This window comes from Xenopus tropicalis, chromosome 4 (assembly GCF_000004195.4).
Source record: "Xenopus tropicalis strain Nigerian chromosome 4, UCB_Xtro_10.0, whole genome shotgun sequence".
In the NCBI taxonomy this organism is placed as follows: Eukaryota; Metazoa; Chordata; class Amphibia; order Anura; family Pipidae; genus Xenopus; species Xenopus tropicalis.
In genome coordinates, this window is record NC_030680.2 from 39,249,705 (window position 1) to 39,277,584 (window position 27,880).

At 38.9% G+C, this 27,880-nt stretch overlaps 1 protein-coding gene across 1 annotated transcript in view; it reads left to right on the forward strand.

Annotated features, from left to right (window-relative positions):
• actn3 (actinin alpha 3 (gene/pseudogene)) overlaps positions 1-21,748 on the forward strand; it is a 40,930-nt gene extending 19,182 nt beyond the window's left edge. Inside the window, exons 2-21 of the mRNA NM_001142041.1 lie at positions 3,883-3,997; positions 4,435-4,554; positions 5,290-5,376; positions 6,581-6,668; positions 8,362-8,440; positions 9,058-9,139; positions 9,999-10,084; positions 10,462-10,554; positions 11,154-11,384; positions 11,598-11,745; positions 12,163-12,313; positions 12,435-12,543; positions 12,911-13,051; positions 13,594-13,776; positions 15,008-15,142; positions 15,822-16,001; positions 17,529-17,675; positions 18,258-18,323; positions 19,543-19,701; positions 20,190-21,748. Coding sequence (NP_001135513.1) covers positions 3,883-3,997; positions 4,435-4,554; positions 5,290-5,376; positions 6,581-6,668; positions 8,362-8,440; positions 9,058-9,139; positions 9,999-10,084; positions 10,462-10,554; positions 11,154-11,384; positions 11,598-11,745; positions 12,163-12,313; positions 12,435-12,543; positions 12,911-13,051; positions 13,594-13,776; positions 15,008-15,142; positions 15,822-16,001; positions 17,529-17,675; positions 18,258-18,323; positions 19,543-19,701; positions 20,190-20,348 — 2,559 coding nt within the window. The 3' untranslated portion in view covers positions 20,349-21,748. The remainder of the gene's footprint in view (positions 1-3,882; positions 3,998-4,434; positions 4,555-5,289; positions 5,377-6,580; positions 6,669-8,361; positions 8,441-9,057; positions 9,140-9,998; positions 10,085-10,461; positions 10,555-11,153; positions 11,385-11,597; positions 11,746-12,162; positions 12,314-12,434; positions 12,544-12,910; positions 13,052-13,593; positions 13,777-15,007; positions 15,143-15,821; positions 16,002-17,528; positions 17,676-18,257; positions 18,324-19,542; positions 19,702-20,189) is intronic.
• The last annotated feature ends 6,132 nt before the right edge of the window (positions 21,749-27,880 follow it).

Below are 27,880 nucleotides of genomic sequence, written 5' to 3' on the forward strand. Positions count from 1 at the left end.
ACTTTTGTGCCTCAGTAGCTACTTGGTTGCTAGGGTGTTATTTACCCTAGCAACCAGGCAGTGTTTTGAATGAGAAACTGGACTATTAAAGGAGAAGGAAAGGCTAAGTCACTTGGGAGAACAGCACCCGGGGTAACAGCAAGCGATTCCTTCTTCCATGCTTGCGCATGTGCAGTAGAGTGAAAAGCTGAACTTTAACAACAAAGTCGGCTTTTCACTCTAATGCGCATGCGCCGGCCCAGGGATTTTGCCGGCAGAAGAAACGCAGAAGAAGGAATCGCTCGCTGCAGGTACCCCAGGCTGGTGCTGTTTTTCTCTTAACAGGGGTAAAAGGTAAGCGATTAAAGTCACTTGGGGGTGCCTAACATTTTGGCACCCCCAAGTGACTTAGCCTTTCCTTCTCCTTTAATAGCAGAGGTATTAAATTGAAAGATAAGTAATAAAACAATAAAAACAAAATAAAATTGTAGCCTCGTGGAGCAATAGTTTTTTGGCAGCTGGGGTCAGTGACCTCCATTTTAAATCTGGAAAAAAGAAGATTCGCGAAACGGCGAAAATTTCGCGCGTAAAAAAATTTGTCACCCGCGACTATTCTTTTGCCGCGCAACAATTTATTTTAACGCTGAGACTATTCTTTTGACGCTGGCGACTATTTTTTTGACGCCACAACTATTTATTTTGGTGCTCGCGACTAATATTTTGACACTGTGACTATCCTTTTGACACCCGCGACTATTTATTTTGACACTCGACTATTCTTTTGATGCCGCAACAATTTTTGGTCGCCGCGAATCCATGCTTTGCGAAACATTTCGCCCATCACTAACAAAAAATAAATAATAGAAACAAAAATAGAAAACAGAAATAGGACATATTAAAAAGTTGTCAGAAATAGGACATACTAAAAGTTCACTAAAAGTTAAAAAGTTATCTATTGTGAAGTGATGGATTCTGGAAGAGAGAGGGACTTTAATTAAGGTCACAGAATCCATCATTTCACAATGGAACAAGTTAAGGGAGGGGGTAACATTACACTGTAAGCCAAGGGGAAAAAACCCTGTTGGCCCTCCCCCGACGTGCTGCAGGTAAGTTGAATTTAGGCGCACTCAGTGGTGGGGGTCGGGTGGGTGTTGGGGGTTTGTGTGTGAAGGCTGCGGGGCCATCATTGGAGGGTGCAGGGCCCCTGAGGCAGAAGCCCTGGTGGGGGCCTGCAACCCCCTGTCCGACCCTCTATATATATATATATTTACACACAAAAAATTCAGTGAATGCTCTTCCATTCTATTTTAGGTACTTCTGGTATAGCCAGATGGTCACTAGAGGGCAGTAGGGAGGCAGACAGAGCCATCTTACTTATTATGTTGTGATGCTGTAAGAGAAAACTAGAAGAGCAGCGTTCTAGTTATTATGTTCTTGTTATTATGCATGTATGTGGCATTAAGTTTCCATTTTGAAAAACAAAAGCATGTCTGACTTGTCAGATGAAGATGCTACATTTGCTCCCTACAGCAGAGCTGCAATGCATCAGTATGCACTGAGAAAACCTCTTGTATGGTTCAGCCCTAAATCTCCAAGAAAGTCACCCACCCGTGATGCTGAACTCTCCCACGAATTGGATTGGGCCAGGGGCAGGATTGCTTCTGCTCTTTATGTTGCCACAGGTAGATATGAATCTGCCTATCCCTACACACATGGGTAAGATGGAGCCATGAATTCCTGTGTGCACTTTTGGGCTGAAAACCACCAAATTTAGAGACAAATTCGTACCTAGAAAAATAAGCACAGGACACAGGTTTCATTTCCTGCAGGTATCTTTTTGCAAGCAGTGCCATCTAGGGCCCATGTATAAGCACAACACCCTATTCTTTTCAGTGAAAACAAGTGTAAAAACATGGGACCAGGTGTCAAAATAGTCGTAATGGGATCCTGACAAGGTCTGCTATTCTCTGTGAGTGACATATTCCTGGCTAAATCAGGATAATAAAAATATACATATTGTAATTAGTGCTAAGCAAGTGCAGTCTGGTCTGCTAAAGCAGCAGGAATGTTTGGGTGTTTAATGTTACAATTAGAGCGTCACTGCCATAAAAAATGCAGGAAGAAGTTACCAACACATTGCAGATAGTAACAGGATCCTCCACCTGTCCTTCCATTTGGTACGGATAGCCAGGCATCTCATTCCAAGATGATGTACAGTGTATATCCCATAAATCCTCCTTGGGGACTCTCCAGGATAATATTACCCTATAAATAACTATCCTGGAAGTGGACAGATATCTGCCAAGGGTCAGAATTAGCTGGAGGTTTAATTCAGAATCAATCATTTATACAATATATCATTGTGATCGTCTCACAAGAAAGGGGTGTATGTAAAACTTCTTGTAAACTTAGGAGGCTTGGTAAAGTGAGGAAAATTAGGGCAGAGTGGTCTGAATTAACCAATACAAAAAGTGATGAGGGATAATGCCGTGCATTACTTTATATTTGTTTTTATTTGGCACAAGTAATACAGTTAAATGCATTCATCAACACACCGAAAAAGTAAATATATATCGTAGCACAGTACTGTGTTCACTGAGGCTGGAAAACCTAGTACAGAGGTTGGGATGTGAGCGAGGTCAGTGAGATCTGAGACGAAAAGCCAAAAGATTGTGAGTTAAGTTTCTGTCATTTTTTCTGGATGAATCTGTCCTAATAGGGGCTCAGACACTACCCAAGAGCAGGTTTCCTATATATACAGGTATGGGACCTGTTATCCAAAATGCTCTGGACCTGGGGTTTTCCGGATAAGGGATCTTTCCATAATATCCATAATTTGGATCTCCATAACTTGTCTGCTAAAAATCAATTAAATAGTAAATAAACCTAATGGGCTTTTTTTTGCCTCCAATAAGGATTCATTATACCTTAGTTAGGATCAAGTACAAGGTACTGTTTTATTATTACAAAAAGGAAAACATTTTTAAAAAATTTAATTATTTGCTTATAATAGAGTCTATGGCAGATGGCTTTTCCGTAATTCAAAACTTTCTGGATAACGGGTTTCCGGATAAGGAATCCCATACCTGTACAGGCTGCCAGTGGAGCAACCTGTTCTGGTTTCAGAGGAATAAACTTTAGTTCATTGTTGCATATGCTGTATTGAAATGGATCTTGTTTTGTGGAAAGCCCTGCTGTAAATAAAACACAGACAATTATCAGTTAGATGTTACCCTTGGTGTCAGTGTCTCTTACTTTAAAGAAAAGGTAATACCACTTTTACCAACTAAGTAAATTCCCTACTTATATATATAGAGAGAGAGAAAGAGCTTGAGGTCGCCTGGCAGAGCCTCACAGAGGTATGTAGAAAGGAGAGAGAGAGAGAGAGTCTCCAAGAAGATATGTGGAATATAAGCAGATGAGAAAGAAATCAGACTTGAATGCAGGAAGCAGAGGATTCAGAAGACAGAATGTTGCTGACTGAGGGTGGGCCAGCAGAGTTAGTTGTACAAAAAATAAGGCAAGAAGCTATTAGAGCTGATCATAGTTCAAAGCAACTGAATGGGGAGTCAGAAAATACTAAATAAATAAATATTTGTTAATGTTAGAATTAACTTCTTAAGGCTATGTCACGCCAGGTGGTTTTGCTGCTGGCCAGGCTAATTATCTGCACAGACATGCATGGGGTGGAACACCCTTATTTATGAAATAGGCTGTCCAACAGCTTTATTCCATGTATTCATTTAATGCAGTTATTGGATATATATTCCAGATGTGGTGTTACTTGTAGAGATAAATGGTCTTGTTTTGCACAACAAATAAAGCATTTGTATGAAGGTATGTGTTTATCACCCCACAAGTAAGTTTCACAAAGTAATTTTTTCCTCATCAATTCATTTTCAGACCTTCACAGCCTGGTGTAACTCTCACCTCCGGAAAGCTGGCACACAGATTGAAAACATTGAGGAGGACTTCAGAAATGGACTGAAATTGATGCTTCTGCTTGAGGTCATTTCTGGTAGGTGATATTCCAGGCTGGTTGAGCATGTGTTACTATTAATAGAAATCGAAAATCTGTCACTCAAGTAATAAATATGATCTGTACCTATCGTATGTGAGAGATTATGAGAAATTAATATAAGGTATAATGCAAAGATGGATCTAAGTCTACAGCTTACAGAGCATGAAAATACATTCCCTCTCCTATATCGCTCAGGGGGATTATGCGCAAGTGAAAGACTAAGTCCTCTAAAATGGGGACAGCATGCAAATATACTATGCATTATACTTTTATTTTGTAAAGACCAAGAACTGTGGGTCAGCAGTATAATTTGTATTAAGTCATAGTACTTGGAGATAAGCCCATAGTCTCTTGTACTTGTATCCAGGTTAAATATGAAACATGCTTTGTAAGGAAGGTTGCTTTGGACTAATGCCACTTGCTGGTCTTTTCAGGTGAGAGATTGCCCAAACCCGACAAAGGAAAAATGCGTTTCCATAAGATTGCTAATGTGAACAAGGCTCTGGACTTTATTGCAAGCAAAGGGGTGAAACTTGTGTCTATTGGTGCTGAGGGTGAGTAGATTGGAGTAGGACGCTTTGTATTGTTGCAGAGAGTGTGAAATATTCTTTATTGGTGTGTATGAGCCACACACAGAAAGGGGCTACTGTATGCATAGTCATGAGAGAGATTTTTTACCAGATTTCACCACAAAAAGACACCCATGGATTTCAATGGCTGCAAAAAAAGTTGCGTGGTAAAAAAAAAGTCACACAGTATGGGTAAAGTAGCCATAACTTTGCAGATTTTTTGTGAAGCGAAACAGGACTGATTCTTTCATCACTAGTGCCATGTACCTCATATTACATTTTATAGGCCACGTTCCAATTTACATTTATTACAAATTTGCTATGGTTTGAGGTTCAAGGTAATTACTACTGAAGCAGTATTTGCCACTTGCTATTCTCTACATTCTGCTATATCACTGGTTCTGGAGCTGGAAGCAATTGGTTAACAGACTTATATTTATGTATGCAAGGCACTGTGGGAAATGGGTTCATAAGGAGTACAACTGACTTCTAACAGCATTCAGGTAGGGTTAGAAAACTGCAATTCCATTTACAATAACTTTCAAACCACTTCTAATGTTAAATTAATGTATATGGAAATGTATTCACTAGACAAAATGTTATTTTTGGTTAAGTCCCCAAAAATGCTTATCTTGATAAACATCTGCAGAAATCATGCACTCAATACATACTTTATTTTATTTTTTTTGCATAGAATAATTTTCTTTCAAATTTCTACAGAAATTGTTGATGGCAACCTGAAAATGACCTTGGGTATGATTTGGACTATCATTCTACGTTTTGCAATTCAAGATATTTCTGTAGAAGGTAAGATTTTTGGGATGATTATTATTAAATGCTGAATTCTGGACTGAGTGAGGGTTATACAATTGAATACAAACAAGGGCATAGAGATAATTTGAGGTACCCTAGAGTCCAAATCCGAACTGTTGCCAGATAGAGAGCATTGAATTGTCAAGATTGCCACTGTGTGCTGTAGGTTTAAGGTTGCCAAAGGACACTTGGTCCAAACCATATCAAGCAACCCGAGACCATTACTTTTCCACCAAATGTTTCTATCAACGCTACACATTCAGACACATAGGGGCACATTTACTAATCCACGAACGTCCGAAAAGCGTTCGAATGCGCTTTTTTCGTAATGATCGGTATTTTGCGACTTTTTCGAGCGCTCAATATGAAAAAGTCACGACAATTCCCGAAAGTCGTAATGGCTATGCATAAGTCGCGACAATTCACGAAAGTCATAATGGCTATGCAAAAGTCGCGACAATTCCCGAAAGTCATAATGGCTATGAAAAAGTCTAATCCACGAAAGTCCGAAAAGCGTCCGAATGCGCTTTTTTCGTAATGATTGGTATTTTGCGACTTTTTCGAGCACTCAATACGAAAAAGTCAGGACAATTCCCGAAAGTCGTAATGGCTATGCAAAAGTCGCGACAATTCACGAAAGTCATAATGGCTATGCAAAAGTCACGACAATTCACGAAAGTCATAATGGCTATGAAAAATTTGCGACAATTTGCGCAAGTCGTAACGGCTACGAAAAAGTCACGACGGTGACGAAAAAAATTGCAAAAAATACGAAAAAGTTGAAAAATGTTCGTTTCCAATCCGATTTTTTCCCATTCAGGATTCAGATTCGTGGATTAGTAAATCAGCCCCATAGTCTTCTCCTGGCATCTACACACACAAAAATACTATACTATAGGGGTACAAAAAATTATTCTCTGTTCTAGCTTTGGGTGTACTTTTACTACTTTGGTATTAAAGACATTATACCATATTTTGAAGCAGGGTTGGGCTCGACTTAATAAATATTTAATAAAATGTAATGACATAGCTGCATAGCTAGCAGGTTGGTTGTGCCCCTAATGCTTGTTGTTATGGTCTATAGAATTATTTTCTGTAGCAATCGGCCCTTTATCTTTGTGTTAGTGTTTGTATTGTTGTATTGCCACACGGCCCTGTTTGTTTAGCCTTTACTCATAGCCATGTTCTGCTTGCATAGAAACCTCTGCAAAGGAAGGTCTGCTGCTCTGGTGTCAAAGAAAAACAGCTCCTTACAGAAATGTCAATGTACAGAATTTCCACATTAGGTAAGACATGAGGAATTATTAAAAAATGGCTGATAATATGTTTCCATTTCTTGCATGTTTATTACTATGTACATCAATGAAGTGCGGCTTTATATTAGTTTTACTGGTCCAAAAGCCAGTTACATACTTATTTCATTTTATCAATCAGCAGAGAATAAAACTGTTTTCTAGCTGCTAGAGATTAAATTCCAAGACCGAGAGCTACATAGCATAAAAGGCAAATAAATAAAAAATCACAAAATAATATACTATAATAGTTTATGAACCCTTAAAAATGTATTACATTTTTATATGTGACCTAAAACATCATCTGATTTTCAGACAAGTCCTAAAAGTAGATGAAGAAAACAAATGAAACAAAAATGATTATAATTGGTCATCTATTTATTGAAAAAAATATTCCAATAACATATCCGCGTGGTTGACCATCAAAAATAACTCCAACTGCAAGACATGTAATAGGCCAAATGGTTACAAAGGAACACAGGGTAATGTCTAAGCACCTGATGGCCTGTCTCACATTGGCGAATGTTGATGTTCATGAGTCCACCATCAGGAGAACACTGAACAGCAATGGTGTGTATGGCAGGGTAGCAAGGAGAAAGCCACTGATCTCCCCCAAATATATTGCTGACCATCTACAGTTTGCTAAAGATCATGTGAAGAAACCAGAAGGATACTGGAAGAATTGTTTGGTGAATGAATAAAGCCAAAATATAACTTTTTGGCTTAAATGAGGAGGGTTACATTTGGAGAACGAAAATCTGCATTCCAACATAAGAACCTTATCCCATCTGTGAAACATGATGGTGGGTGTGTTCTGGTTTGAGCCTGTGTTGCTGCATCTGGGCCTGGATGGCTGGCCATCATTGATGGAACAATGAATTCTGAATTATACCAGAGAATTCTAAAGGAAAATGTCAAGACATCTGTCCATGAACTGAATCTCAAGAGACAGTGGGTCACACAAGTCATTCTACCAAAGAATAATGTGAATGTTTTGGAATGGCCAAGTCCTGACCTTAATCTAACTGAAATGTTGTGCAAAGAACTAAAGTGAGTGGTTCATGTGAGGAAACCCACCAACATCCAAGAGCTGAAGCTGTTCTCTATGGAGGAACGGGCTAAAATTCATCCGAGTCGTTGTGAGAGACTGATCAGTCCCGCAAATGTTTAGTTGCAGTTACTGCTGCACAAGGGGGTCACACCAAATACTGAGAGCATGATTCACTTAGTTATGCAACACACATCATATTTTATTGGATCATTTTTTTAATAAATACATGACTGAATGTAATTATTTTTGTTTCATTAGGTTTTCTTCATCTACTTTTAGGGCTTGTTTGAAAATCAGATATATAGAAAATTTTAAAGGGTTCACAACCTTCAAAGCATCATTGTATACTAGTATTGGTATATAGTATATGTACTAAGGGTTTGTTTAAAGCAATAAACCCCTTTTAATCGTGTCTTTTTGTAATTTTGCATGACTGGGGTGGATTTTGGGTATGACACAAATTGTCCCAATTTTCTGTTTGGGACTGACAAAAGGTATGTTCTTTTCCAAGTGGGGAACATTAAACCATATATCATATCATATAGGGTATTAGGGAAAGACTTTTCACTCAGGAAATGTTCATATTCTTTATTACTATCTTTCCTTTACCCCCTTTCCTCTCGCTGATGTCTGAAGCTGGAAGGATGGACTTGCACTGTGTGCACTCATCCACAGACACAGACCTGACCTGATTGACTACTCCAAACTCAGAAAGGTTTCCTTGTTTCTTTTTCTCATTAACACATGCTTTTGATATCTCTTTGCCCTTGATTGCATGCCTCTCTGCTATATACCCCTGTATTACTATCACATTCATATGACTAAAGCTGCTGGTTTAGTTCAGCCTGTATACAAATGAACTAAATGCCCTTGTTGTGTGGTTTTAAAGGGGATATAAAATATATTTTTTATAAATATTTATGTTTAATTTCCAGTATCTGGCAGGGGCCTATAGGCTGCTTTTATAAACAGTAGGTTTCTCTAGGAAAAATCCCTGCTGCAGTTCTCTGTATGGTCCTCCTCTGCCTAGCCTGGTGCTGGAGGGACTGAATTGCAGCCCTCCAGCTGACGATATATATGCATGTCCCCCACTACAGTATTGGGTCATGTTGGTGATTTAACCATTTGTGGACTGCTCCTTCTAGAACCTACCAGAGAACCCAACATTAAGGTAGTATAGGAGGCTTTATTTTATCACTATACCAGGGTGAACTCGAATTTAACCTTTGATACGTGTGCCCCTTTGTCTGTATGTACAGTGATTGAATGTGACAGTATTTGCAGTTAATATGTATGGAATATTATTAACCAGACTATTTGTATGTTTTTTAGGATGATCCCATTGGTAATCTCAACACTGCCTTTGATGTTGCAGAAAAATATTTGGATATCCCCAAAATGTTGGATGCAGAGGGTAATGATTACATTGAGTTTAAACACAACCTCATATTAGTATCTGGGCTTACTTGGTTATGGGGGGGGAGGGGTCGTTTAATTGCCCAGATCCCCAAGCAAAAAAAATTCTGGTCTCCCTTTGTTCTTTCCACTGCTGGGTTATTCAACCATTGTATTATCTGAGATCTGTATCACATCAAGGTTTTCTTATGCTTGAATTGCAGTTCTTTTTTGTAGAAAATACCAAAGATGTTTCCCAGTGGGCATGCCATCAATCACACTTTGATGGACTTTTTTGTTTGGCTGCTTGGACAGACCAAGCACAGGCAGGCACTGTATATGGTGAGAGTTACTACTGGGCTGCTCATACACCTGCCTGCTGGGCATGGCCCTGAAACATTGTGTGTTGGCTAAATAAATCATTGGGTTGTCCTCCATTATTGAACCCTGTTGCCAGTATTCTTGGATTTAGTAAAGGGAGTTGCCGATCCAAGCTGAGTGCCTGAGGGAACCGGAAGTCATTTGTGGAAATGTACTGAGCTGAACTGTGGTCCATATTCAATTTGATGAAAGCAAAGTCTCCTAAATCAATTTCAGATTGTCCCATAGAGCCAAATGCAATTCCATGAGAAAAACTTATCTTATGTTTATCACTTAAAAACTCTATTGAAATCTATTGGAAAAAACTGAAACTAAATTAGGAAAAAGCCTTTTCACTTCAAATCAAATATTATCCACATGTTTTCATAATGAATTTGAATCTGACCCATTATTTCCTATTTCAGCCAGAGCAGTAGATTGAAACAGGTTCAATAAGGATAGGTTATGTTCAAAGCCTGACAATCATTTTAATGTTATATTGATGCCCTTTTCTCTAGATATTGTGAATACTCCAAAGCCAGATGAGAAGGCAATTATGACATATGTGTCCTGCTTCTACCATGCGTTTGCTGGAGCTGAGCAGGTAAATAAGGGGGGTATTTTTCAATAGTGAATTTTATGGGGTACAGGTTCTAATTTACTTGTGGAAAGTTATTGCCTAAAATATATATCAGAATAACAAACGTAATATCATTATATGCAAACAATGCACTCGAAATTGGGTTCATTTAGGAAATAATGTACCCCCTATTATAAAATTAAAGGATATCAGAAGTTACTGAGGAGTTCCATGACCATAAAAAGCACAAGGCTTTTATAAAGGGCATGGAACTATAAAGTGTAATATCCTTATATTTTATAACAGGCAGTACATATTTTTTTTATGTATCAGATAACCTCACTAAGAACTGTTACAATATAATGAGTTTTGCATTAGTTGTACTGTGCTTCCATCCACAGGCTGAGACTGCAGCCAACAGAATCTGTAAAGTTCTAGCTGTAAACCAGGAGAATGAGAAGCTGATGGAGGAATATGAGAAGTTAGCAAGTGAGGTAACCAATTCCAATTATTATTATTAACTCATATGTATAAAGCGCCACAATGTTGTACAATAAATGAGTGTATACAATGAACATACATATTACATCTGTAAAACAACATTATATACAAGTCTCTTTTCCTTTTTACCATATTTTACCTAAATAGATTTTGTACATGTACATGTTTAACATAAGATTAAAACAGACTCACTATATATGTACTCTAATAATGTAGATCGTGTGACACATTGGTGTAACTTTGGTTCTTTAACCCACCTAGAAAACATTTTAGCCTCCCCATTTCCTTGACTGCCCGTCTGCACCCAAAGCCAGCGCAGGCAAGATGAGAGGGTAGAAGGGGAATTCAGGTCCTTACCTTATCCCTCTACATCTTGACTGGCTTCCCAAGTTTGCCACATTTGTAAGTTCAGTAGACTTTAACCAGACTACCACACTATATGACAACAATATATCTCAATGCAAACATCAGTTTGCAAGTCAAAACATAGACTGTGTTTAATATACTAGTTGAGGTTAAAAAATAAAGGTCTATTAAGTTCAACCTTTTAAGTTTAGCTGCTATTTGATGCAATATATTTCTTTCCCCTAAGCTCCTGGAATGGATCCGCCGCACCATCCCCTGGCTGGAGAACAGAACCCCCGAGAAGAACATGGGTGCCATGCAGAAGAAACTGGAAGACTTCAGAGACTACAGAAGGGTTCACAAACCTCCTCGTGTGCAAGAGAAATGCCAGCTGGAGATCAACTTCAACACCCTGCAGACCAAGCTGAGACTTAGCAATCGTCCAGCATTCATGCCCTCTGAAGGCAAGATGGTGTCTGTAAGTTAAAAAGCTGTGTGTAGCTGCTGCTTTTAGCTCTATAGTTAGAGATTTAGAGCTGAAATTGGAGATTGTTTTTACACATATTTCATTAAACATAGCTTATTTGTCTTTAATATCCATTTGCAGATAACAATGGCTTATAATTAGCTGCTTTTCAATAACTGATTCTATAAGGAACCATTTATTTATAGCTGTACGCTATTTTGTTAGGACATCGCCAATGCCTGGAAAGGACTGGAGCAGGTAGAGAAGGGATATGAAGAGTGGCTGCTGCTGGAAATCAGGAGACTGGAAAGGTTGGAGCATTTGGCTGAGAAGTTTAAACAGAAAGCTTCTCTACATGAGTCTTGGACTAGAGGTAAAGGAAAATGTCCCTGTATAAAGTCTTTCCATATTTAAGGGTAAACAAACATCAACATGTGCTATACCGGTTATATTCTGAAATGGTATACTTATGTAGTATAGTTACTATAATTATATAATAGTGGTTCTTCTGATCCTTCTGTTTTAAGCTCCGTTACCTTTACTTTTACTCTACTCATACTACCTCCTCCTCCATCTTCTTCTAATAAATATGGTTCTGTATAAACAAACCCCCTCCCCCTTTCCCACAGCTGCCACCTACCTGTGTTTCAGATCACAGATAAGGAGAAGCTCTTTATATTGGGGGGTTTATTAGCAGATTTGTAATTTGGTTAACTTCCTCTATCATCTAATATGTAACGCACTACTCCTTGATTCACCCAACCATTATCTCAACCTTCATGTAATGCAGGAAAGGAAGAACTGCTGACCCAGAGAGATTATGAATCTGCCTCCCTTATGGAGATCCGAGCTCTTGTGCGGAAACATGAAGCATTTGAGAGCGATCTGGCAGCCCACCAGGACCGAGTTGAACAGATTGCTGCCATTGCTCAAGAGCTAAAGTGAGTTTGCTTAGATTTAAAGATAGGATCTTATTAAAAAATAAATAATGAGATTATGCAATAGGATGAAATTAGATCACTGATGTTTAGAACTTTGGGTAACTGGTACTTATCTTTATAGTGAGCTAGACTACCATGATGCGGCTTCAGTTAACAGCCGATGCCAGGCCATCTGTGACCAGTGGGATAATTTGGGCACCCTCACACAGAAGAGGAGAGATGCTCTGGAGGTAATCGAAGAGACATTTGGCCAAAATCAGCAAATATTAACATAAATAATACGTTGATACCATCATGGTAACATGAAATTAAAAATTCAAAATAGAAATAATACTAAAATCTTCATTATGCTAATATAATAGTTTTCCATGAAAGAATATAACTTTAGTGTTTATATTGGTTTGTTTTCTGGATTGATATAAATGAACTACATTCACTTTTTTCATTATAAGCCTTTATGTCATGAAATAAATGTAAAATTAATAGAACATGAAGCAAGTAAAAAGAAATGCAATATACACTACAGAATTAGTATTATGATGATGTGTAAGAATAGCAGAAATATTAAAAGGTGATGTATTTTTCTTTTCTTCATAGCGTGTAGAGAAGCTTCTGGAAACCATTGACCAGCTGTACTTGGAGTTTGCCAAGAGAGCAGCTCCTTTCAATAACTGGATGGATGGAGCCGTAGAAGATCTGCAAGATATGTTCATCGTACACAGCATTGAGGAAATCCAGGTACAAAAAGTCAACAGGGAGGAGATGAGAAGAACTAACCAAAGAAATAAGTTTCATATTCTTAGGCCAACCATGAAGCAAAATGTCATTGTAATTCTGCAATAGTTTATAAAGATATTCAACGCAATTCTAACATTTAGGTCTGTCCTTTATACAGGTCCATACTGAATTGCGTTCTGTTATCTGGAAACCCGTTATCTAGAAAGTTCTAAATTACAGAAAGGCCATCTCCCATAGACTCCATTATAAGCAAATAATTCTAATTTTCAAAAATGACTTCCTTTTTCTGTGTAATAATAAAACAGTTCCTTGTACTTGATGGTAACTAAGATATAATTAATCCTTATTGGAGGCAAAACATTCCTACTGGGTTTAATTAATGTTTAGATGAATAAGGGATAGAGATCAAATTACGAAAAGATCCCTTATCCAGAAAACCCCAGGTCCGGAGCATTCTGGATAAAAGGTCTCATACCTGTATTTCAATAATTAAACTTTGATTTGTGTAACTATATTCACCATAATGTTTGTTTTTCCTTTAGAGTCTCATTACAGCCCATGAGCAATTCAAAGCAACACTGCCAGAGGCAGATAAAGAGAAGATGTCAATTTTGGGCATCCAGGCTGAGATCCAGAAAATTGCCCAAACCTATGGAATCAAACTGTCTGGAATTAACCCATACACTAACCTCACCCACCTGGATATTTCCAATAAATGGGAGACAGTAAGTGGAGTCACAATGGTGTCATGTTCAGCAAAGAGTCTGCACTTACTTCTACATACATGCAAAGCTTCTAATATTTAGACATGACAAAAAATGCAGTTGTTAGGGGAGGGGGAAGTGGTTAACAAGCTGGATTGTATCAGCCTTTCCCAACTTGGGTTCCGTTATTTTAACTCCGCTTTTGTTATTTTCTGTGCCAGAACAAACTTGTTGTGAACTAAGTTTTGCCACGGTTTGTTTAATCCACTAACCCCTGTCAAATCCCTGGTGCTATTGCATTGTTAAGGGATGATCAATCTATTTCTGGCATGTCTGTGCTCATTTTTCATCCTTACTGCCATCATGTATAGTGTTGTTTCCTTGCTGATTTCTACCCAAAGATGCTACAGGCACATATTGATATTGTAATGTAGCATGAAAAAAGGTCAGTTGCCCCAGTTGCAGTGGCATTGCTAACAGGGAGCAGAGCCCACAACTGCATGGAGCCTGGGAGGAGAGTGGGCCTGTCAAGCACCTCCAGAGGGTTGGGTGGACCCAGAAAATCTGTGGGCTAATTGCTAGGAATTTATGCCTCTATTGGAGTAAAAGGACACACTATTTTTATTAGGGCATTAGAGTAGACTGGGGGCCCCCAACCTTTTTTATGCGTGTGCCACATTCAAATGTAAAAAAGAGTTGGGGAGAACCACAAGCATGGAAAAAGTTCTAGGGGCTGTAATGCCTACAGAGCTGTAATGCCTACAGAAAGCAATCAAAACTTGCTGTCAACCAGGAATTTAAACATAAGCACCTGCTTTGAGGCCACTGGTTAGTGAGTGACATGTTGCTCATAGGCCACTGGTTAGGTGTCAACTGTAGTAGACAATGGATTGCAATAAGGAAAGTTGTGCCCAGATATCCTGAGAAACTGTGATGATGTAGACGAGACTAAAAGTGCAAGCTGAATCGATCACCATCATAAAAGCAAAGGAAACAGAATTATATATTCAATCATTAATATTTTTATTATAAAAAGATTAAGCTATACAGGCCTGTAAAGTTAGACACAAATCATTAGTATGAGAGTACACACAGTTAGAGGCTGATGCACACATATTAGCTTAAATGTTCATATTTACAAATAAGGAATACATGGTATAAAATTGCACATAGCCACCATCTAGAATTGTGGACATCATAAATGTATCTAGCTTGCCATTTTATATTGTCTTCTATTTTCCTTATTGCGTAGGTGAAACAACTGGTTCCTCACAGAGACCAAACTCTGCAAGAGGAGCTTGCCCGTCAGCAGGCTAATGAGCGCCTTCGTCGCCAGTTTGCAGCACAAGCCAATGTGATTGGGCCTTGGATCCAGTCCAAGATGGAGGTCAGTCTAAAAAGATACTAAACAATGATATAAAGATATATAAAATAGGAAATTATATTCACAGTTAAAATTAGGTAATTTCTTATGTTACAGTGGGAGCTTCTGTTTGCTAGATTAATATTTATATTCTGCATGTTGACCCCTCCTATTCTCTCTCCCTCACACTCGAATTGAAATTTCCTATGGTTCTAGCCACTGACAACATTAATTGCCCTAGAAAGTTTCACTTTGATTTTTACAGCAGCAAAAGTCGCTATGTGTTTAACTTTTTTATTTATCATTCAAATATTTCTTTGAGTTTTCTCTAGCTCCTTGATCACTGAGTTTGTGAGTTGATGGGGTTAAAACCATCCTTTATGCTGAGAACATAAGAAGTTCTCCCTTTCTGCTCTGGGTACACAGGGTCAGTATAGCAAGATGAGAAAACATAAAATCCCAAAAACCACCCCCAGAAAAGATACAGAAATTGCAAACAGGGCGACTGCAAGCATCGCTTTGGGAAATTTCATTTGCCATTTTAGCTGAATGTGTGCCCATGTGGTGTATCCAGGTCACATGACCAGTCTGAGCCCCTGGAAAACCACCAATGCTGTTGATTTTAAGGTTTAAATCTACTATCTTTGCAGATTAATGTAATTTACAGTACCTGGCTCTAACCCTTACTTCCTAATACGTACAGGAGATTGGCCGTATCTCTGTGGACATCAGCGCTTCTTTGGAAGACCAGATGAACCATCTTAAACAGTATGAACAGAACATCATCTCCTATAAATCCAACATTGATAAGCTAGAAGGTGACCACCAACTCATCCAAGAATCTCTCATTTTTGATAACAAGCACACAAACTACAGCATGGAGGTGAGACTAGAAATATATAAAAAGCATTTGCAACACAGTTTTAGCATCATTTTTAAGTATTTGTGCAGTCAAGTTCTATATTTTACATTTCAGTGTAATGCCCATCATGATCTCTAGTATGAGAAATAATCTCTACCCTAAGCACCAATGAACACAGGCTTTTATGCTGTTCACTGTCCTTCTGCTTACCTTTATTTGGCACGGTAGGCTACAAACATAGGCATATACCATCCAGATCTCTTCTCTTTAGTCATTGTTTTGCAGCCGCATATCAGCAGCTTATTGGCCCATGCATAGGGCTCATACAACAGACTACCTTACTGATATCTAATTAGGGCAGACTAAAAATTCCTACAGGGGAAGGACCACATTGATGGAGTAATTCTCAGACAAACCTGCACAGGCCTACCTATGTAATCTGCTGTCTTGGGGACCAAATTATCAGACCACCCCAGTTTTACTAAAGAGTGAATTTTCCTTAAAAGTCTGTTATCAATGCGTTTAATGAATCCTGCAATATTAGCACTGTGGCAAACATCATAATAAACCAAAATCAATGACAAGTTATTACAATGCTATACCTGGCATAAAAAGGAGTCTGTCTTGACAATTATAAATTAGAAACTCTATTGGCTGAAATGTTATTCATTTTAAAGTTTAGGGGCATATTTATAAAAGAGTGAAATCAGAGTTTAGGGAAATCTCACCGGTTTCGCTTTACTTGTAGAGATTTATTGGAGGCATATCTATCAGTGAGCTCTATCTACATTCAGGTTACAAAAATGTAAAATATATTGACCAGGAGATAAAAAATATGTTGTAGCTTTCTATTCCCTAACTTCTGGGTCTCAAGGCAACGACCATCCAGTTATTGTTAAAATGGCAATGAACAGTATCTTCAGTAAACCTGCCCATAGATACCTAGATTTGATTAGGTAGTTTGGCTAATTTCAATTATACTTCTCAACCCTCTGGGCATGTATGGCTAGTCATGTGACCATTAGAACAATAATTCTGCAATCTTGGTGGGTGAAAACGTATCCGTCAGCCAAAAGAAAGTGATAAGAGCTGTGTGGCTCCTCTTCACATCCTGCTGTTATTGTTCAGACCCAAATGAACTGAAAAATACAAAAATGTGGCTCCTTGTATGGTATCAGTATGTGTTGCCCCCAGGTGATGAGTCTGAGTACTGTACGGTTCAGCCTTGTATGGCCACTTTAAAGGAGAAGGAAAAGGTAAATGTTAGGCACCCCCAGTGATTGTAATTGCTTACCTTTTACCCCAGGCCGGTGCTCCTATTGGGAAAAAAACGCACCAGCCCGGGGTAGCTGTGAGCCAGCAATCGTCTTCCTTCAATGTTATATAATTAAGTTATGCTGAAGAGTCCATCCAGTTCATCCTTTATCGCTTAGCATCACTGATCCACATGAGGCCAGTGCTTAAAAAGTGAAACCCTAGTTTCTTGAAGCATATACCGTACATAATGAGAATTTCAAAATGGAACCACCTTACATTTATCTTTTTTAGCATATTCGCGTAGGATGGGAGCAGCTTCTAACAACAATTGCCAGGACCATTAATGAGGTTGAAAACCAGATCCTGACACGTGATGCCAAGGGTATTAGCCAAGAACAAATGAATGAGTTCAGAGCATCCTTCAACCACTTTGACCGAGTGAGTATCTTGCTCTGACTTGAATGTGAATCCAGTACAAGTATCCAATTATGTGTGAGGCAATTCTGTGTGAGGCAAGTTGGTCTAACTCTTAAAACAATGTAAAACATGGGAACCATTTTGCATCCAAAGGGGGCATGTCCAAAAATATACCATTAAATATATCAAAATGTACCATTACCGAGTACCAAGACAGAGTATGAGTTTGTTTCAGAAGCTTTAATTAAAGTTATACAAATAAGGCTAGAAGCTTATACAGTGTTTTGACTCCATTCCTTAAACTGCCTCACCTCATTTTAGCATATTGACATTATGTTTCAAGGAAAACAAATAATACTCCGTAAGCAAAAGTTATTAATTTCACATTATGAACATATAAAGTGTTAAACATATATAAATGATATTCTCCCCCAGCTGCTATATGATGTTCCTGCTGGGCAGGAGCACTCAGTATGGATAGAGCAGACCAGGGAGACTGTATGATAGGCTGCATATGTGGCATATGATCATTATTTCACTAGTCATTTAACCAATTTCTTCACCTAAACCAGTCATCTCATGTGATCTTTTTTTTATCTGCAGAAGAGGAATGGCATGATGGACCCAGATGATTTCCGTGCATGTCTAATTTCCATGGGATATGATCTGGTAAGCAGTTTCTGGAAACCTATGCTGTGGGGTATCACCATCTGCTCTCAAATGAAATCTATGCTGAATGCTTATATAACTATCCCAGTATATATGTGGGATAGACTTATAATTGTAGCCAAAAGGTATCCCCTGATCTAACTATTAATGGAGCCGTAGCAAGATAAAGGAAATTATCTTTTTATGTTTGCAACTTTTTTATGATGCAAAGTGGGTCAAGATCATAGTGCTCTATTGCTGAAAGGCTAATGGCACACACTGACATGGTTAATAGTATAGTACTTAGTATGATGTAGAGCAAAGTCAGCTATAATCCTAGAACAGCTCCTTTTAGGGACACAAATTGGGTTATGCGCAAACACAGTGATGAGCTTTACCAAGTTAGCCTGTATATGGACCCAAAGCAATCTCCTCACTGATCAATATCTAATCACTGCTGTCAGCCAGTGGCCACTGGGTGATCGCACCATTGAACGAACAAACCAATCAGATCATCCAAATTAGAATCACTATTACAGTGGGTAGAGTTCCACTATGTTGGCAACCTGTCCATATTAGCGGATCTATGTATGGCCGACCTGAGCTCAATAATCAGCTTTTTAGCTTTTACTGGCCTAATATACTAAATAGAAGCAAAATATCATCCTGGTTGCCATTTGTCACATTCCTATGGTAAATTTTGTTTTGGCAATGATTTCAGGGACCCCTTCAGAAAAGGACTTTGGGGCAACCTATGTCATACTGAGCCATATTAAATATTGGTTTTCATAGACCTAATAATGATGGGGCCCCCATCTCTGGAGCCTTCTGTACTTCTGTTATGGGCGCCATGCTTGAATGACTCCCCAGTAGCTATAAACATCCTGTCTAGCTAGGGGGTATATATTATGTCTTCCTTGATCAAAACATGATATATATATAGCACCTTACTCACGTAGCTGATATAGTTACTTTTAATGGGGCATTTGCAGTTTACACAGTTATTTCCAGCATTCTGATCCCATTTACTTTTCTAAATGTCAGAATCTCATTTTACATATCTGTTATTAGGAAACGTATTCCATAGTTGCAGCATTATTACATGCAGCATAATCAGTGAAAATAAAATATGCTATATAGCATTACTTTCTCACCGTGGATGAGGACAGAATCCTGTATGGGAACATTTCCATCCAGTCATCATCAAACATTTTGTTTTTTCTTTTTTTTTATACTTTAGGGTGAAGTGGAGTTTGCTCGAATTATGACTTTGGTTGATCCCAACAATACAGGAGTTGTAACCTTCCAGGCTTTCATTGACTTCATGACAAGAGAGACAGCAGAAACAGACACTGCTGAACAAGTTATGGCCTCATTCAAGATTCTGGCTTCTGACAAGGTTTGTAGCAAATATGCAGAATTATAATAACATTATTTTGCAAATTTTGATTAGAACATTACATGTGCACATACAAGTGCACTGAAAAACCTTTTAACCCTTATTCATTTGTAGACCCTGTACAATTCCAATGAGTTAAATATCATCTATTAAATGTTAGATCAACATCATAGGACTTATAATTCTTTATTATAAAATAAAGCATAATAAATCTTACAAAAAAATATATTGAGAAGAGCTTAGCATAAAAAGAATATGGGGGTTACAAAGTAAAAGTTTGCCCAGGAGCAGTAACCCATAGCAACCAACCAGCAGGGACCATTTACTGGCCACCTGTTTCACATATTTTACCCTCTGGAATGAATGGGGTGTCTTCTGCACCGTATGTTGAAACCCGTCTGAAACCTACATTAACTACAATCACATTAAGTGCATTCATACGGGGAATTGTATTTGTTGGGTTAATCTGCTATTCATTTGTATTGCAGAGTTATATTACTATTGAGGAACTGCGCAGAGAACTGCCACCTGAACAAGCAGAATATTGCATCACTCGCATGACAAAGTACACCGGCGCAGATGCAATCTCAGGAGCTCTGGATTATATGTCATTCTCCAGTGCTCTGTATGGAGAGAGTGATCTATAAAAGGAAAATCTTGCTTCCCATGACCATCCCATGCTCAGCCATTTCGCCATGTATTGATGCCTGACCTTTCAGCTAAAGTCAAATACCTTTTTAAAATGTAGCCTTAATTGCACAACAAAATATATATATATACACTTTGTTGATTAAACCAATATTGAAATGAAGCAGCAGTCATGTGTTTGTGGCACCACTGACACAATGAACTCTCAATCAGGCCCAATGTCATACAAACCAAATTGCTTATGTCCTGTCAAAGTTTTAGCACTAGCAATGAATATGATGTTAGAAGAAAGCAGAAAGCATGTCAATGGGCAGATCATTTTGGCTCACATTTGCTTGGAAGGTAACTCCCATACAATAAAAGCACCATTACTTTTATCAAGGGTCATTTCAGCAGAGACACAGTACAATGATCCCTGGCCTGCACAGATGTTTCAATGTTTGTATTTCATTCTGTATGACCCCTAAGTGTATATATATATATGTTTGTGAATATTATTGCTGTATTTTAATAAAGTTAGACTGTGCATTTTAATTTTCACATCTGAATAAGTCACAAGCATCTCTTTAAACCAGTAGTTTCTTCCAAAATCTCTTTTTCCTATATCTAAAAATATATCCAATGGCAAAGAAGTGTGTCGCTAAATATGTAAAAAACAATCAGTACAAATATAGCCATTAAAATGCAGATTTTAGGGGCATCTATTTGCATTCATTTGGGTGAAGGTACAATATTTTCCAGTCTTGAGAAAATTCTAATAAAGAGGGAATATCAATTGTAAATGATGTTAATATTTAAGAGTTTCATTGATGACATAATCAGTTCACCTCTATATTCATATCTAGGAAACCAAATCTTAAATCTCTACTTTACAAAATGACGTCACTGCTGGTTGAATGACATATTCATATTAACATATTAATTACATTCATAAAGACAGAATTTGTCCATAGAAACAGTTGTAATGCATGGAGAAGTGGTGTTAAGGATTTTAATGTGAAAAGAATGACATGGGTAATATGCAGAAGTTTGAAACTGGTGAAATACTTTATGCAAAAATATTAGTAAAAAAATGTTCACACTTGTATTTTCTATCAAAAAATGTCAAATATAAGATGAAGACTTTCCCTAAAATCTAAAAATTAAACTTTCAGCATTAGCAATTTTTTTTTTAAATCCCAGTCCAGTAGCCCATTTATGCACAAGTTCTAATAATCACGAATGCCATAGGCACGCTGGCTTTAGAAGAAATTTTATACAGCAGAGCTACATACATCTTTAAGTACCAGTTGCCAGGAATTCAAACATAATGGCTGGTCATGTGGCTTCTATTACACTGATGAAATTCCTCCAGACACAGGAGAAGAAAGAACAATAAAATATACATTACAAACAAAAATTCTTCATATACTTGTTTCTGTTTTACCTTAAAATTGCATGGAGAGAAAAGGTGGGATATCAAGAGTTTGAATAGCTTGCCTTTGCTTTTGATTATTTGAATTTTATTCCCCACTACTGCTTAAATTATTGATGGTCTTTTGCATTAAAGCTATTCAAACTCTTATTGGCAACCCTTTGCCTGGGTAATAATTTTTTCCAGCAAATAGTACCATCTGCTATCCAATATGGATTTCATTATTGCCTATTGGATTTTTTTTTATGCAGAGCATATATACCATTGATATTGACTATTTCTATGAAATAGTATGTTTTGACATAGTATACTGTAATCCTATTAGATAGCTGTTGGCCTATTCAAACAGATAATAGTATCTGCCAAGACATATTTGGGTGGCTTATGCCGAAGAAGTGACATTTACATAACCATTTGGACTTTAAAAATACACATATAAACTGTAAACAGCTGCCCCCTTTTGTGTAAGGGTTTTGGGCTCACCTACTTAGTTTATGCATAGTTGGTGGTATTGAACACTTCATAAAGGGCTAGAGAGCTACTGAGAAACTGTTGTGGGATTTACCCAAATAAAAGGGTAACAGTGACAAGTACTGCCTTGGCTCTGCTTTTCACTTTTATTTTCAAACCTTCATTATTCTCCACTAATGGCCAAATTTACATTAGAAGTCTGGGGAAAACACTGCTTTGTGGAAGTGAATTTTACTCATTTTCTAGACCTACTGGGCACTAAATATCCAAAGGCAACGGGCATGGCCTGACTGCTCATGGAGTAAGACGTGCTTTGGGAGAGCTCCATGTACCCTTCAATAATCCTGGCTAAATACTGTGCTGGAGGAAATCGGGACTGGCTGCTGAAAGGGTAGTAAACCCCCTACTAACTATGAAAGGTAAATCCAAAATAAAAAACGCCTACAGCAGAAAGAGATCCCCTACTCCATCTGGGTGCAAACCACCACCGGCGTCAAGTTCTTTGAATCCCCAACGGATGCCTGCAACTGGCTGGACTCATTAGGATGGTAATGTATAAGCGCACCTACCCCACCACTCTCAATTTCACAGCAAATATGACTGGACATAGGGACTTACCACAGCCTGCTCGACACATCTCACCTACAAACACCTCGGCTCAGATCTGAGACAAGGGAGAAACCTACATGGCGTATTGTAACATTACCGGCCTGGATATTGGCATCGAGATGGGCGCCAGCCACCAACATATGTGAAGGCCGTAGACTGCCCCCATTTTGAAATGGCATGGGGAGGGAAGGGAAAATGGGTTTACTATAAGTTTTGACAAGTTTTATTCATATCTATGCTTACGGGTATATGGTGATGGTACACAAGAGAAAATGATAAGGGCAACGCACATAAAACTAAGGGAAAGAACGGGTAGGGAAAGGGACTATGCTCGGCCTTCACCCCTCTTTAACAATGGCAGGTAACTTATACCTAAACTTATATCCTGGAATGCAAGGGGACTCAATGACCCCATCAAGAGACGCACTGCTTTAACCTATGCCAAAAGGCAAAACCCCTCTTTATCCAGGAAACACACCTTACTGGGTCCGCATTACTGGCTCTTAAAATGCCTTGGGTGGGATGGAGCTATGTTACGTTACTAAACTTAAAAACAGACCATAAGGGCAGATATGTCTTTATTCATTGTAAAAAATTTTCTAGAGAATGTATATTGGCTAATGTATACATCCCCCCACCATTTTCGGAAGAGGTGCTGATCGAACTAGTTAAATTCATTTTCCAATACCCTAACGCCACCATTCTAACAGCAGGAGACTTTAATACTACACCTAACCCCATCAAAGATAGATGGAAACACGATGGTACAAGCGGAACGGGAGATAACCCTAAATTCAACAACTGGCTCCAATCCTTAGACCTCATAGATACATGGAGAATATTCCACTCCTCCGCTCAACAATATTCCTGCTATTCCAAATCCCATTTGAGTCTATCTCGAATAGACTTGATCCTTACCTCCAAAACACTACTGCCAACAATCCAGAGCATAGAATTCCTGCCTAGAGGCATCTCTGATCATGCACTCTTAGATATGGTGTGGGGATGTGCGCCAAGCATGAGAGGCTGGCGCCTTAATCCGACTTGGATAACTGTAGTGGGAAAGAAGGATGACATAGAATCCACACTACAGGAATACTTTGTAACTAATGCCTCACCCGAAGAGGCACCTCTTAGCTGGGATGCCTTTAAAGCGTATTTGAGGGGTGTATATATATCCGAAATTAACATAGTTAAATCCAAAACTAAAACTAAAAATGCACCTTAAAGCACAAATTACTCAAGCTGGAACAACCGAGTGCTTAATGAATTTACCCACATAGAGGCAGAGCGGATATGGAACAACAAAGGGGTACAATTACTACAACATCTGGTGCAAAACAACTCCCTTAAACCCTTTGATAGACTCCAAAGTGAATACGAAATCCCCGGTACACAATGGTTAACGTACAGGCAGGTACAACATGCCTACCAGTCAGACCCCTTTAAGGTTGGAAAATGACCCTTTTGCAGAATACTCGAGGTACAAACAAACCAGCACCTGATATCCACTCTATATAGTACACTAAGATTCTGCAAATGTGAAAAGACCAATGCTGGCCTCTTCAGGGCATGGCAAACTGATACCCCCACACTAACTGATGAAGAATGGTTGGACGCCTTGGAAGCACCCGGGTTTGTTTCCCCCAATGCTAACCACACAATGATTCAGAAGCTTATCCTTCACAGGGCATAATTTACCCCACTAAGGCTGCACAGTATGAACACCCAAATATCTTCCAACTGTACTAGATGCGGCCTAGCCCCAGGTACCTTTATACACATGATGTGGGAATGCAATAAGCTGCAATTATATTGGAGAAAGGTATTTGCTACAATAGCAGAAACAACAAACACGCAACTCCAGCCCTCTCCGGAACTAGCTATATTAGGAGCATGCGATGACTCTCTGGGTAACAAATGCCAGCTAACGGTTATATGACAGGGCCTCTTCCAAGCCCATAGATGCATAACACACCTCTGGAAAGATGTGAACCCTGCAACCCACCAAACATGGGTAGACTAAATGCAGAAATATATTGACTGTATGCAATATCTGAGTCAGTCTGCTCATGTATGGGGCACTCTGATGGGCGTACCCGGCCGGTTTAAAAATCCCCTCTGGCAGCCTATATCCCTGCCATTGTGATATGATTGTTTGGGGACATTTGCTTTTGACAATACTTGTTAGGTGACAGCTGCCAGGATATGTTTCAGTACACTGCAGGCAATTGCTTGATTAAATGTGTTTAGAAACTTTTTCCTTGTTCCTGTGGCCTTCATGGACTTACCTTGTGGATTTTCTAGTACTAGTCTCTGCTTGTTTTTAGGACCATGTTTACTCTCTGCAGTAGCCCTTCCCACTGGACAGTTAATCTACTTACCCTTGCTTTAGCCTTTTCTGATCCCTGGTTTGCTTCATTATGAGTTTCAGTATTTTAATATTTAAATGTTAGTTCCAAAACATATCTAAGTGTTGTGGTGCAAAACTGACCTTGAATTAAGTGATGAGGTCGCAAGGTTTCCTTCTGATGATTCTTTCATGTAAATCATGTTGGGCACAGTGGACTGGTGCACCATTACACTTCCATGCCAGTTAAACCTTCCTTCCTGACCCACCTACAAGCATTTCTTCCCAATTTTCTCTTTTGAATTCAACAATTCAGATTAATTTTCATAATTTAATGACAATGATGTTATTTAGTGACATTTTCAAACAGACAGCGTTTCCACATCTTTTGATAGCCCCCCCCCCCGCTCTGTCACTTAATATATTCTCATTAGCTGCCTAGAGGTGCCCATAGCTGTTGAGTATAAGCATAGCACCCTAAGAGACTGAAAGGATTAGAGAAAGTATTAAACTGTGCCACTGATTTATACAGACTTGGATTAAGGCAATAAAACAAATAACATTAGTCAATCAGCAGCACATTCCATGCAAAGACAGCATCAAACCCACCTGAGATTGGTCAGTGATTTTCTCAAGTCAATAAAATATGTAAACAAGCAGGGATGTTACCCTGGCAAATACATTAAAATGGGACCTATTAAAGTACGAAGATGAAGCACATAATTCTGGAGCCGACACCCATTATACAAAACAGATTTTTCTTGACATAATACAATAGATTGTGGAACATTCAAGATGCCACAACCTTGGTATTCTTAGTATTAAAGGGGTGGTTCACCTTCAGGTATGTTATAGAATGGCCTTATATAGTTCTTAAAGGAGACATATCATATAAAAATTAAGAATGTACCAGTGAATTATACTCCTCTAAATACAGAAGCATTGTGCTTAAAAAAGTTGTGTTTATTGAGAAATTGGATAACGCCATACAGACATAGATAAATAAACAGACCCAAATCCAGGTGGGTCTTTGGATAAATATCAAACTCCCCAATATACAACTTACGAATAGCTGCACTATGATCACTCCACAAAACATTCCCATTCCCTATTCAACCCTTTCGGTAAGATAGTATCCAAGGGAAATATCCAGAAAGCCTTCCTCCGTAACAGAGAAGCTTCCCTATCTTTTTGCTGTCACCGGGAAAGTCACACAAAGGGCTGGATTCAATTCAGTAAGAAAAAGGTTTATCAAGGGAAAACAGGTGGATGAGATTCAATTTAAGATACAATTTAAGTCATAGGGTTATTACGATTGGCCAGAACCCCCCTATCATATGCAACCTTAATATCGCTACAATTACAATCCCGCTGTATAAATCAATCCCAAACAGACATGGCATGTGTCCAACATGGTGCAGATCCTGCGCAGCCACAGGAACTCATAGAAAAAGTCTTTAAAGTGACACTAACTGAAACAAGCAACTAAGCAACACTCAGCAAATCAGTCCAGTGAGCAACACTTACCGACCAGGTCCACTGAGCAACACTCAGCAAATCAGTCCAGTGAGCAACACTTACCGACCAGGTCCACTGAGCAACACTCAGTAAATCAGTCCAGTGACAACACTTACCGACCAGGTCCGCTGAGCAACACTCAGTAAATCAGTCCGGTGACCAACACTTACCGACCAGGTCCGCTGAGCAACACTCAGTAAATCAGTCCAGTGACCAACACTTACCGACCAGGTCCACTGAGCAACACTCAGTAAATCAGTCCAGTGAGCAACACTTACCGACCAGGTCCGCTGAGCAACACTCAGTAAATAAGTCCAGTGAGCAACACTTACCGACCAAGTCCGCTGAGCAACACTCAGTAAATCAGTCCAGTGAGCAACACTTACCGACCTAGTCTGCTGAGCAACACTCAGTAAATCAGTCCAGTGAGCAACACTTACCGACCAGGTCCACTGAGCAACACTCAGTAAATCAGTCCAGTGACCAACACTTACCGACCAGGTCCGCTGAGCAACACTCAGTAAATCAGTCAAGTGAGCAACACTTACCGACCAAGTCCGATGAGCAACACTCAGTAAATCAGTATGCTGTGAGACACACAATAAACCAGTCCAGTGAGTGACACTCAATTAACCTATCTACTGAGCAACACTCACTGAATAAGGACCATGAAGCTACACCTGCTGACCCAGACCTTTGAGCTAATAATATTGAGCTACTCTATATAACCCAGAAATCAGAACTGCATTTGCCGAACCAGACCACTGAGCTACAAATACGTAACAAAACCATTCATCTATACTCCATCGAAGAAATGACTGAGTTATACTCACTAATTTAGACCATTAAGCTACACAGACTAAACCATATCACTGAGCTACATTAACTGAAAAAGATCACTGAGCTACACTCACTGGACCAGTTAACTCAGTTACACTCACTGAAAAAGATCACTTAGCTACACTCACTGAACCAGAACACTGAGCTACACTCACTGAACCAGATCACTGAGCTACACTCACTGAACCAGATCACTGAGCTACACTCACTGAACCAGACCACTGAGTTACACTCACTGAACCAGAACACTGAGCTACACTCACTGAACCAGATCATTGAGCTACACTCAATGAATCAGAACACTGCAATACACTCACTGAACCAGAACA